The sequence below is a fragment of the Galeopterus variegatus genome, unplaced genomic scaffold, assembly GCF_000696425.1.
Source record: "Galeopterus variegatus unplaced genomic scaffold, G_variegatus-3.0.2 Scaffold1325, whole genome shotgun sequence".
NCBI classification, from domain to species: domain Eukaryota; kingdom Metazoa; phylum Chordata; class Mammalia; order Dermoptera; family Cynocephalidae; genus Galeopterus; species Galeopterus variegatus.
This window is the reverse complement of record NW_007727436.1, coordinates 265,805-279,647: the sequence shown is the minus strand read 5'-3', so window position 1 is coordinate 279,647 and position 13,843 is coordinate 265,805. Positions and strand designations below refer to the sequence as shown.

The 13,843-nt window shown below is 36.5% G+C and overlaps 1 protein-coding gene across 1 annotated transcript in view; it reads left to right on the top strand.

The window, feature by feature from the left end:
- The window catches only part of FAM71D (family with sequence similarity 71, member D), a 22,093-nt gene extending 8,461 nt beyond the window's left edge, over positions 1–13,632 (top strand). The window contains exons 6-7 of the mRNA XM_008576316.1: positions 3,998–4,245; positions 13,569–13,632. Coding sequence (XP_008574538.1) covers positions 3,998–4,245; positions 13,569–13,632 — 312 coding nt within the window. The remainder of the gene's footprint in view (positions 1–3,997; positions 4,246–13,568) is intronic.
- Positions 13,633–13,843: the final 211 nt, after the last annotated feature.

The following is a 13,843-nucleotide window of genomic DNA, read 5'->3' as shown; positions in this document are numbered from 1 at the left end:
AGCCAGAGCGCGCCCGGTCTGTATGTGGGACCCAACCCCCCGGCGGGAGCGCCGCCGCACTCCCAAGTGGCGCACTGTAGCAGTGCGCCACCGGGCCGGCCCTGAAATGCATTTCTTAATAAAACTTTAAAGTCAAAATGACTCCTTGATCCATGGACTGCAGAATGGATCTTGTGTTAGCAGGCATGAAGACAACATTAATCTCTCTGTACACCTCCATCAGAGCTCTTGGGTGATCAGGTGCATTGTCAGTGAGCAGTAATATTTTGAAAGGAATCTTTTCTGAGCAGTAGATTCAACAGCGGGCTTTAAATAATCAGTAAACCATGCTTTAAACAGATGTGCTGTCACCTAGGCTTTGTTGTTCCATTTATAGAGCCCAGGCAGAATAGATTTAGCATACTTTCTTAAGGGCCTTAGAATTTTCAGAATGGTAAGTGAGCATTGGCTTCAACTTTAAGTCATCTGCTGCATTAGCCCCTTATAAGAGAATCAGCCTGTCCTTTGACACTTTGAAGCCCAGAATTGACTTCTCTAACTATGAAAGTACTGGATGGCATCTTCTTCCAATAGAAGGCAGTTTCATCTACATTGAAAATGTGTTGTTTAGGGTAGCCACATTCATCAATGATCTTAGCTACATCTTCTAGATAACTTGCTGCAGCTTCTACATCAGCACTTGCTGTTTCACATGGCACTTTGATGTTATGGAGACAACTTCTTACCTTAAACCTCATGAACCAACCTCTGCTAGCATCAATGATCTTAGCTACATCTTCTAGATAACTTGCTGCAGCTTCTACATCAGCACTTGCTACTTCACATGGCACTTTGATGTTATGGAGACGACTTCTTACCTTAAACCTCATGAACCAACCTCTGCTACCTTCAAACTTTTCTTCTGCAGCTTCCTCGTCTCTCTCAGCCTTCATAGAATTAGAGAGAGTTAGGGCCTTGCTCTGGGTTAGACTTTGGCTTAAGGGAATGCTGTGGCTGGTTTGATCATCTATCCAGACCACTAAAATTTTCTGCATCTCAGCAACAAGGCTGTTTTGCTTTCTTATCATTCGTGCGTTCAATGGAGCAGCACTTTTAATTTCCTTTAAGAACTTTTCCTTTGCATTCACAGCTTGGCTAACTATTTGGCACAAGAGGCATAACTTTCAGCCTGTTTCAGCTTTCAACATGCCTTCCTCACCAAGCTTAATCATTTCTAACTTTTGGTTTAATGGGAGTGACTCTTCCTCTCACTTGAACACTGAGAAGGCATTGTGGGGTTGTTAATTGGCCTAATTTCAATATCGTTGTGTCTCAGGCAATATGACTGGTCATGGAGCAGTTGGGACAAGTATAACATTTATCAATTAAGTTCACCATCTTATATGGGCATGGTTTATGGGGTCCCACAGCAATTACAATAGTAACATCAAAGGTCACCATAACAGATACAATAATAATGAAAAGTAATAATAATAATAATGAAAAAGTTTGAAATATTGCAAGAATTACCAAAATGTGACACACAGACATGAAGTGAGCACATACTGTTGGAAAAATGGCACCTATAGACTTGGCTCGATGCAGGGTTGCCATAAAACTTCAATTTGGAAAAAACACAGTGTTTGTCAAGCACAATAAAACGAAGTACGCCTGCATATAGAAGTACCCCGTACCTTGAAGGATGGGATGAAATCTCAGTAGGTAAAGTTGAGGGTGGAAATAGGAAAATAAAAAACAAAGAAATGAGTGGCTTTAGAAAAGGCCAGAAAGTGGAAAAACACAGAACCATGTCCGAGAATTGTTAGTTCTGTTGGGCTGGAGCATACTACATGTGGACAATGTTAGAATATAGGATCGAAAAGTTACTTGCAAACCTTGAGTGTCAAATTAAGAAGCGGGGACTTCACTCTTTGGGCAAACCTTAGCAACCAAAGGCTTCTGTGTAAGGAAATGAAGGAGCTGTGTTTTTAAAAGATTAACCTCATGGCAAGATGAATTGTAGGTAAAGAAATGAGTTTGAAGACGCTTGCTATAAAACTTCCACTATGTTCTCAATAGAAAATGGCAAAGGGCAAGGATAGACATTTCACAGAAGAAGCTGCTCATGAATCTAGTAGAAAAAGTTTATCCTCACTAGTAATCAAAGAAATGAGAACTTAGGAAAAAATTTAACCTGTGTAAGTTTTAATTAAAAGAATAAAAACAGTCAATGTTAGTAAAGGTGTGATCAAATAGGTATTCATAGAGATTCATAGTAGGGATGAGAATTGCTATAAACTTTCTTGAAATGATTATAAATCAAAACCCTTAAAAATGTTTATACCCATTGATTCGGTGATTCCACTTCTAGGAATCTTTCTTAAGGAATTAATGACAAATAGGAAAGAGAATTTAGCTATAAAGATGTTAGTCATATTATACCTGTACCATATTTATAATAGTGAAATAATAAAAGCCTGGAAACAACCTAAACACCCAGCACTGAAGAATGGCTAAACCAATTTAAATACACGAAGAACAGGTGTCACATTTATCTTGTTGAGGAGCTACTAGAGTATCTGGCAAGATTATAGGCATTCAGTAAACATTTGTTAAATGATTACTACTCTGTAGCTATTGAAATTGCTGAAGAGCATTTCTTGGCTTGGAAAAATGTTTATGAATAAAAAATGAAGAATATGATCTCTATTATGTAAAAATTCATTTAACACACAGGGGGAAAAAAGAAAAAATCTATATCGTGAATAGTAATAATTTATCTCTAGATTGTGGGATTATAGACAATTTATGTCTTATTTGCACTTTTCTGAATTCTTTGTTTTCTCCAATAAAGGCAATTAATTCTTAATTAGGAAATATTCAAGTAGCTTTACACAATTTATAATGACAGGAGGAAAATGCTTATAATAAAATAAGTGAAAAGGTAGGAGGCAGAACTTCAATATGATCTCAAAGCAGACATAGACAAAATAAATAAATGGACAAAGATCAGAATGAAATGCCCCATAGGAGGAGTTGTTTCTGGGCTGTGGCATCACTCAAGCGGTAATTTTCTGCCTTCCACTTTATTTCTTATAGGATATTGCAAATATTCTAAAATAAATATGTATTACTTTCATTGTCAGGGGGGAAATGAGGTTTTATCTTTAAGGAAGAAGATTATTGCATTATTTTCAAAGGAATGTACTAGAGGCGATGGATGCGGTTGGGAGTTGGGAAGAAGGTGTGGATGTGAGGGCCACGAGAGCGCCAGGCTTCAGGGCGCAGTGACCCCTTGCTCTGAGGCCAGCGTGAGGGATTCCGGGGTAGTCAGTGAGCAACTAGGGGAAGTGGAACATTAACAGAAATCAGGAAATTAGGAGAAGGGGAGAGATTTTAGCATACTACATTTTAGGTGCAGGCTCTACGTCTTTTGTAAAAGAAACTCCTGGGGCTGGCTTGTTAGCTCCGCTGGTTAGAGCGTGGTGCTCATGACACTAAGGTCCAGGGTTCCATCCCTGTACCAGCCAGTTGCCAAAAGAAAGACAAACAATACCAGCCAGTTGCCAAAAGAAAGACAAAAAAAAAAACCTCTTTAGTATTATTATGAACCCCCAACCCTTATCACTTAGTAGATGCTCTTAATTAAGGGTAACCTCAGACTGGGAAATAGGTGGCAAGGCATTTCTAGAAAACCTGTCTTGCTCCGACAGTTCACAGAGCAAGTACTATATTTAAGAACTAATTGTCTTGGGTCAGGTGACACTGGTGTACATGACAACATGAGTTTTTGAGTGTGCTATGTGTAGCTACAGAGGCAGGCCCTGGTTCCCACACTGCCTGCTCCCAAGAGCTGTGCAACACCAAGCCTCACTCCCTTGCCATCGCGCCCGTGCACCAGTGGGTGCTCAGTAAAAATGAATGAAACAATGACTCTATTAGATACTGCTTCCTAAACAATCTATGTCTGTATGATGCTCTTCTGTTACCTGATTTCTGATGTTTGTTCTTTTTAAAGGAAAAAATTAAAAACATTCTGAAGCCTGGGTGTCTACGAAATACAAAAAGTAATAATGAGTTCAAAGAATCCTCAAAACACGTCACCATCTCAAACATAGCACTAACTTTCGAAGACAATAGATATTTTCAAACTACCTTGACTTCTTTAGAAGATGAGGCAAACGTATCCAAGCAGATGGCTGATAAAACCTCTCAAGATGAGATGACTGATTTTAAAAACAAGGCACTCCAGGCTGTAGAATCCAGGTATGTGAGGCAGGAAAATGCCGAAGGGGATTCTAGGACGTGATGTAATGTAAATAGGTATGTGCTTTAAAGTCCCTGTAACTCAGGCATTTGTCACTGAAGATTCTCAGAGACAGACACGGTGATTGAGTGACGATGTAATCAACTCTGAACCATCCACATTTGGTTCGACCTTGGCTAATTATTATTTTCACACCAACTTCCTGCAACTTCCGCACTCAACTGGCATTTTGGGTTGTCTGCCTGGTGACAATAGTGTGTGCTTCAGAAAATATAACAGAATCACAGTGTTCACATTGTGGACTGGGGGGCGCCGATTTCTAGAGTGGTTATGGGTACTTTTTTTTTTTTTTCTTTCATCTTTATACTTCTCTACATTTTCTTCTTTGCATTTCCCCTATAAATCCCTTATATTTCTTTACAAAGGGTCTTCAAAAAGTTCGTGGAAAGATTTGTTTTACCTTTTAATTCCATTTTTCCACGAACTTTTTGAAGTACCTCATATACTTCAAAATAATAAGTTTAAAATCTAAAAAAAACCTATTTTCATGATTTCAGTAGTTTTACTGCAAGCTTGATTGTAAGCTGAATGTGAGGGAGCATGCTAGTGCTATAAAGAAACGTTAATCTGACGATTCTGGGGTAACATCTAGAAAGAAACCAGATCCAAATGCTCTATTAGTAAGAATGGAAATGAGGACTGTAATAAATTATGGCTACATTTCCTTTAAATATATAAAAGAAACAGGGAAAAACAGGAAAAATTATTCTACAAAATGAAATTAAGTAGAAAATTTTTTAATAACTTGAAGTGCTAAGAAGAGCTTGGTTGATTCTTCAAAAAGAACAATAAAACTGGCAAAACATTTGGACATCTATTTTATTGAAAGGGTAAAATTGGAAACTTAAAAGATGTGGCATCAACTAATAGAAAAATAATAAAATGCTGTGAGAAAGATTATATACAACTTGCTTTAATAACTTGGAAACCCTAACATAAATAAATAACTTTAACAAAAATGCAAAGGTAAAACTAGCACAATCAGAAACTTGAAGAAATAGAAAAAGTTTATCAAAGAGCTTCCACTAAAGAAAAAACATAGTTCTGAATTTTACTGGATAGTTTTTCAGATACTCTAAGAGTCATCTCTATTTCTTGTAATGTTTTCTTTTAAATATAAAAGTATAGAATTTCTTTTCTTAATTTTATGAAGCAAATAATTTGCACTGTAAAGCTGAACAAAGACACCACAAGAATGAAAATTCTATGTTAATCCCCCTTGTGACAAAAAATGCTAAATTCTTAGAATCTTAGCAGGCAAAATATAACAAGCTTAATATAAAATTAAGGAAACTGAATACTAATCATTACATAAATATGGAAGAGCAGAAAAATCATTATACTTTAAACATGTTTGATAAATTTTGATATTCTTGATCACAGAAAAGATACACATAATAGTAAGTTTTCCTTTAGTACAACAAAAATATTTGCTCCAAACCAGAGCCAACTTTATTTTTAATGGAAAAATTCTTGAAGAGTTCTATTTAAAACTTAGAACAAATTAAGTGTCCCCATTAACATTTCTATGTAATATAATTTAAGAGATAATAGCAATTACGGGGCCGGCCCGGTGGCGCACTGGATAGTGCGCCGCTTGGGAAGCGCGGCGGTGCTCCCGCCCGAGGGTTTGGATCCCACATACAGACCGGTTCCCGCTCACTGGCTGAGCGAGGCGCAGGAGCGACACCGAGGGTTGCGATCCCGTTGCCGGTCCCGGTCCGGTACGGGGGCGACACTGAGGGTTGCGATCCATTGCCGGACACGGAAAAAGACAAAAAAAAAAAAAGAGAGATAATAGCAATTATAATAGGAAAAAGAAATTTTTAAAAAATTTTAAAATCATTTTGCAAATGGAAATTCATATTTAGAAAATTTGAAAATCAACAAAATACTAGTTTGTAAACAAGTTTAGGAAGGTTACAGATTATAAGATAAACTCGTAAAAACAATTTTGTTTAATTAACAAATCAAAAATATATTGAAAAAAGAGAATGTATTTTTTAAATAGCAGCAACAACAAAAATCAAATATTTAGTGAGAGTGATGAGACCTATATAAATGGAATTAGATGGGGCCGGCCCGGTGGCGCACTGCACAGTGCGCCGCTTGAGAGCGCAGCGGCGCTCCCGCCGAGGGTTCGGATCCCACATACAGACCGGTTCCCGCTCACTGGCTGAGCGAGGTGCAGGCGCAACACCGAGGGTTGCGATCCCATTGCCGGTCCCGGTCTGGTACGGGTGGGACACTGAGGGTTGCAATCCGTTGCCGGACACACACACAATAAATNGTTGCCGGTCCCGGTCCGGTACGGGTGCGACACTGAGGGTTGCAATCCGTTGCCGGACACACACACAAAAAATAAATAAATAAATAAATAAATAAAAATAAATGGAATTAGAAAACTTTAATGGCAGAAATAAGGGACAATTTAAGAAAAAATTGGCTCTCTCCTTCTGAACCAGTAGATTTAAGACAGCAAAGATGACAAGATCTCCTAAATTGATTTATATATTTAATACAATACCAATTAACCTCTCAGTAGGATATCTCACAATAATTATAAAATTGTAAAAATATGTGGAAAACATAAGGGTAAGAATCTCAAGGAAACTATTGGGGTGGAAAATGTCTACAGGGGACTTGGTCTTATAAAATCTTAAAGCATGTTATAATTAAATGGCCATCAGAACTAGCAGTGCAAAGTTTAGAATATAGAAATAAAGATACAAAAATAGATTCAACTGTTATGAATTCAAAACAAACATGGAAAAAGCAAAATTCTAGAAAATGTTTATAGATTTATGCTGTACCACAAAAAATATTTCAGATGGGAAAAGAGTAAATTATTTTAAAACTAACTAAAATAAGCTAAAAGAAAATTGAATGGTATCATTGCTTCATGACAGAAGATCTTTTCTTGTTCACTGAAGCAACAAATGCAATTTTCAATGGCAAAGTTTTATTCATTCACGCTAACATTTATTGAGCACCTCCTATGTGCTAGGCACGGGGGAGATGGCGGTGAAAATAATCAAGTCCCTATCTCATGAAGGGTTTTATTGCAGTGAAGGAGATAGATAATAAACAAATAAAAAATATTATGCCAGCTGGAATGTGCTGTGATGAAAACTCAAAAAGAGAAAAAAAGAGAGAGAGAAAATAGTGATTTAAGGAGAGCTGAGGGATATTTTATTCAGGTGGTCAAGGGCAGCCTCTCTGAGAAAGGGACATTTGAGCAGAGACCCAAGGAAATATGGAGCTCTGGGGATATAGAGTTCCAAGCCAACCAATTTCATAAAAATTACAAATGTCTGCCAAATAAATCATTTTGAATACATACATACATATATAAATGCATAACAAAACCAAATAGAAAAAGAAGACGATCACCTCTATAGATAAGCAATTGATGGGAATTTTTAAAGGATGCAATTAACAAATGATTTAAGAACATGAATAGAAAATTTACTACAGAGGACAAATAATTGAAGAGGGATGAACCTCACGAATATTTCAAGAAACACAAGTAAATACCAGTTGGCTTTTCAATGCATGTCAGTAACAGTCACAGTGTCACTGGAAATGGTAGGGAGCTTTCTGCAGAGTGATTTGGCGATTCGCACTACAAATGATTAAACCCCTTGACTTAGGGGAACAAATGTCAAAGAAATAATTCAAAGGGGAAAATAACAATAAGAACATAGTGTTTCATAGTTAAAACCTGTAAGTAATCCAAAGGACCGCTGGTGGGAGAGTGGCTCACCAGGAAACAGCATGTTAATCTACTGAAACAGCAGATCCCTATTAGGCAGGATTTTAATGAAAAGGGCTACATGACTAATAAGGAATTATGAGCTAGAAAAGTAAAATTCCAAAAATTTTATATACAATGGTATTTTATGTCTACTAACAGGATGCGAAGAAACCACAGTTTGGGCATAGATGGTGATTAAGGGAATTGATATTTGTTGTAGTTATTAATAGATTTTTTAAAAAAACTTTTATTATACAATCAATTACAAATATAATTTTAAAAGCAAACTGATGCTAGAAGGCATTAGTTGGGAGACAGTTAAACATAGCAGCTAGAGAATGAGCTTTGCAATCAGATCTCTGGGTTCAAATCCTGGCTCCTCTATCTTTCTAGCTCTGTGACCCTGAGCAAGTTACTCACCTCCTTCAGGACTCAGTTTCCTCTTTTGTAAAATAGGAATAATACCAAGTAGAGCTGTTGTAGGGATTAAATAGCTGATATTAAAAGCCTTACAATGCCAGGTACATAGTAATTGTTCCCCCCCAAAAGAATATACAGTACAGATAAAATATAGGGAGGAAGGAAGATCGGTTTGGAGTCTAGATTAGACTAAACAAAAAATGTAATGTAGATTTGACTCACATTGAATACAATACAGTACAGAAATGGTTCTATACCATACAGGATCTCTGAAGAAATCTTTCTACTATCCTACCCAATAAACTGATCTAGAGAAGAACTGGAGGAAAAAAAGCACAAAATTGATTATATATTTATAGTGCAGTAAAAGGATCTCTGAAGAAATCTTTCTACTATCCTACCCAATAAACTGATCTAGAGAAGAACTGGAAGAAAAAAAGCACAAAATTGATTATATATTTATAGTGCAGTAAAAAAAAAAAATGAAGTGATAGGAGAATGCTAATAGGTGACAATGACCAAATTCCAATGTATGAGGAAGTCCACAGAAGTCTAAATTTAAAAAGTGGATTTAAAGTAAAAATTATTTTAACTAAAGGAAAAATTATTCTAAAGTAATATAGCAGAAATCAACCAATTAGAAAACAAATAAAAATAAATACACATTATTGATTAGATATTGATACACAACAGAACCAGCTTCTGTAGGTTGTAGAGTCTGTACCTGGAAATTTCTCAAAAACAAACTTTAAGCCATTTGTCCTGGATAGTCTTTAGACATTCTCCTTTCATGTTTCATACTATGTAATTTTAATTACTGGGGAGACCTACTGCTAAAATGGATGATGGAATGCATGCTAAAGTTAAGTATAAGTGTGCTCTGGGGGATTCCCTAAAGGAGTGTGGTGGAATAGAAACAGGACACACAGCCAGTATCTTGTAAAGCTCTGAGAAGGAGAGTGACAAAGGTATATAATGATCATTATTGTTGCCAAGTATAGATTAAAGAAAGTTGGCTAGAACAAACAAACAAAAAAAGTTGGCTATTCTGTCAAAAAATATATCTTACTGGCCAGCTGCCAAAAAAAAAGTATACATATTTTTATACATATAACTCAAAAATATCTCAATCAACTGAGGATTAATTACTCAAAGCTGACTTTCTTTTTGATTTTCTTTCCTAGCAAAGTGGGGGTCAAGGGAAGCAAAGGAACATGAGTGAACCTTAGAAGAGCCACAAAGTTGAAATCACAATAATGTTTGCTGTAACTCTTGGGCACTGCATTTCTCACATACGAATCCAGAGTCTCTAGATCCAAGTGCCAAGCATTCAAGGTGTTGGATCTTGATTGTCTGCTCAAGTAAAACATCATTTGCTATTTAGAGTCCCTATACCAGCGGTTCACAGTGTGGCCGCTGGACCACAAGCAGCAGCAGCACCAAGGGAACGGGTTAGAGATGTAAATTCTCTGGCCCTGCCCCATCTTACTGAATTGTAAACTCTGGGGATCAGGCATAGCATTCTGTGTGTTAATAGACCTCCAAGTGATTTTAATGCACATTCAAGTTTGAGGACCATTGCTTTATGAGAAGAAGCCAGTCCCATGTACAAAATGGGGTTTACCAAGGCTTCCTCTCTCATCAGGGCTTCTCCTGAGGCCCCAGAGTCAAAACAAGGATTCCTCTTTATAGCAATAGGAAGAGCTATCAGCTCAAACTCAAGGGAGCCTTCTTCCAGGAATCTTTCCTATATGACCAGCAGCACAAAAACGAAAAAAGAAAATATGGTGCAACATGGGAATTGCTGTTATCACCAAAAGAATTTTTCCTGCTTCCTATTGAGGGCATATAAGTAGCTGAAATAGATTCATTTCCCCCAGAACACTGGATCTACTGAGTAATTTCGGTGGAACTAAACAATGACCAGGAGGGCTACTGGTAAGTGTGACATTTAAGAGAAAGAAAAACAAAGACTAAAAAAAAAAAAAAAAAAGGGGGGGGGGGGAAAAAAAAAAAAAAAAAAAAGCAAATAATCTACCAGAAGCCTGGAGACTGTTTAAAACACCTTATTAGAAGCCCAGGCAAAATGTGTGCCAAGGATCAAGAAACCCAGGTGCTCAAACAAAAGCCCTGTATGGCTAACTGGCAAGCAAAAGAGGTCATTGTGGGTGAGCAGAGGGCTATGGCATTTTTTAATGGTACAATTGGCCAAGGGAACAAAACAAGAAAATCCACCACGTATGGCAAGTCAGGTGCAAACAAACATAAGAACAGCTATAAAAGACTCTAAGGAATGCTGTGCTTGATATTCCAAAGAAAATAATAAAAGCTTTTAAAACAATAAATCAATAGCAGGATGCCAACTTGAGAATCATTAGTACTATACAATGATGGTAGTGGAAAAGCTGACCTATGGGGAAAAAGGATCCACCAAAGGGAGAGAGAAGCCTAAGATTTCTAAAAAAAAAAAAAAAAACTAACCAACATAAAATGAATCCATCCAATTTAGTAATTTCTCCTATATAATAATTGAGCGGGTCTGCTCACTTGGATATCTTCCTTCTGTTTCACTTCATTCTTTTGTCTCGAATCCAATGCCCCAACCCCTTGCCTAACACTTCAGAAACACCACAAATCAAAATCTCACAAGGTTACCTGTTTAGATCATTTCAGCATCTTCTTTCCTTGTTCTTTTGCACATAATGAATGCCCTGAACCATTAGATGAACCATTAGATTTTTTTTTTTTTTGGCAGCCGCAGCTGGACAGTAGGAAGTAGTTTAGCTATGAATGCCTTTAAGATAACTTTTTATAAATAATTAATAAACTTTATTTTTTAGTACAGTTTTAGATTTACAGAATAATTGAGCAGATGCTACCTAGAGCGCCATACACCCATCCCACTGCCACCTCACCTCCCTCCCTCCACAATTTCCCCTATTAATGTCTTTTATGCGGTACGCTTGTTACAACCAACGAACCAGTATTCATACATTATTATTAGCAATAGTTCAAAGTTTACATTAATGTTCACTCCTTGTGTTGTACAGTTATATGGGTTTTGACAGATACATAATAACATATATCCACCATTACATTTTCATACAGAATAGTTTTATCACCTTAAAAATCCCCTCAGCATTAGACTAGCTCTTAATTGCTTTTTAAAATATTAAAAATTATGAGGACAACTTAAATTTTTAGGATGAAAACTGCTCTGCAGATGATAAATTTTGTTAGTCTCACTATTATGGTCACTATTAGTTAGAAATGATGAGAAAATGAACCCCTATATAAAGAGCAGAAATCATAGAATTTTAAAGATATTTGAAAAATCTTGAAAATTAGCAAATCTCGAATTCTTCAAGGCCCTGCCCCTCCTCTTCCTCAGCCTCCTATGCCATTTATCTGCTGGCTCTACTGGGTAAAAATAAACAGATGAAGAAAAACAAAATAAATTTTTGTTCTAAGTAATCCTCTTAAGCCCAATTTAATCAAGCATGATTCCTTTTTATTGCATATTTACATCAAGAACATAATTACTAACTAATTTGGCAATATTAATTATGAATGAAAGATGTAATATTCTAAAAACAGATCACCGATGCTTTATTCCAGGGACATTTATAAGATTTAGTCAGGACTGTGAGGTTGACAAATAAGTTCTTTATATTATTTTTCTTCTCTAAGACCATGTATTTCAGTGATATTTCATAGATTTCAGCGTACTTTGGAATACTGAAAAAAAAAAATTAAACAATGACCTTGTTGAATATTCTGCCCTCAGATTCACTAGTTTTTAAAATGTAATTTCAGCATTTAAAATCTAGATGAGTGAAAGACTACAGAGACTAAAACTTTTTATACTGTCCTGTTAGGTCCTTTAGAAATGAAGGATTTACTTTACAAAGCATTTATATTTCTTCTCATACCTTGATAATAGTTCTGCCACGACTCTATCCAGCCTTTATTTTTATACTGTCCTGTTAGGTCCTTTAGAAATGAAGGATTTACTTTACAAAGCATTTATATTCCTTCTCATACCTTGATAATAGTTCTGCCACGACTCTATCCAGCCTTTATTTTAATTTGCACCTATTTTTTTTAAGGTACATTGACTTGATATTTCTTAGCCTCCTGAAAACTTTTAGCATTAAGCTTAACCTTCATTTAAATCACCAGTCTATTCAATAAAGGCTATATGAGTATTTATTTGCAAACTCTTCAGAAAATTACTATTTTAACCTTTACTTCCTAAAAGATCCATTGTAGATCTTGAACTGGGTGTATTTGCCAGACCCTTAAACTAGATCATAATTATATCTTTGCACATTTATCTGGAAAGATAATATCTAAGAGTGGTTATTCTTCCCAAACCCTTTGTTTTACTTAAACAGCAATATTTCCAATATTTCCAATGAGGTTAAGAAAATAAGCCTTTTAATTATTGTTATTAATTTTACATGATCAAGAGTATGGAAAATAAGCTTCTTTATCCAAAGACATTTCTGAAAGTGAAATAGTCTGAAAACTGACTGCTCATCTCCTGCTTATCCAGTAAACCATAAGAAATTTTAATAAATGTAAATAAGATGTGTTCCTTGCCTGCAAGATTCCCAAGCCTTGTCACCCCCAGCAAGGCCATAGGGATGGTGAATTTACCCCCAGGTCCATCCAGAATTTACCCCCAGGTCTCTATGAGATCCTGCATTTCCAACATGACTGAACTTATTTCCCGTGAGCAGCTTCTCTCAGTCTTGACCCCACGGAAGGGCAGGGAGGCAGCAGGGTTGGTGATGCCGGCAGCCTCACTGAGTGGCTGGGGATAGACACAATAAAAACACGTTATTACATACGATTCGCTTCTATGGCTTTTACAGTTTGTATAGCCTTCATGTTAAGAAATTTAGGTAATTTGACTCTAATATGTATTATAATCAGTAATAGCCTAGGCTTGCTAAACATGTTTCATTACTATCTGCAAAGCATTTAGAGAATGACCGGTTATCTCATACCTAGTAATTCTTGTCTAAATATTTGTGGTTACTCTGGCAAATTTTTGAAATCTGCTGTTTATTGTTACAGGAGCACGAGAACTGATTCAGCCACTTCAGGTATGGAACAAATTCCACTACATGTTTTACTGTGATCCCTGCTATCCAGCAATCATCTCTGGTTTCTGGAATAGGAGAGTAGTTAAGAGCAAAGGAATCCAGCTAGACTTTTTGATGCGTTCCCTTTGCTCCATTTGGAGAACCCTCCACTGGAAAAACTCTTCAAAGCCTATCCTCAGACTATCTTTCAAGTGGTAGGCATTACCTCACTTTTCTTTTTCTGCACTGAAAGAGTTCGGTTTCCCA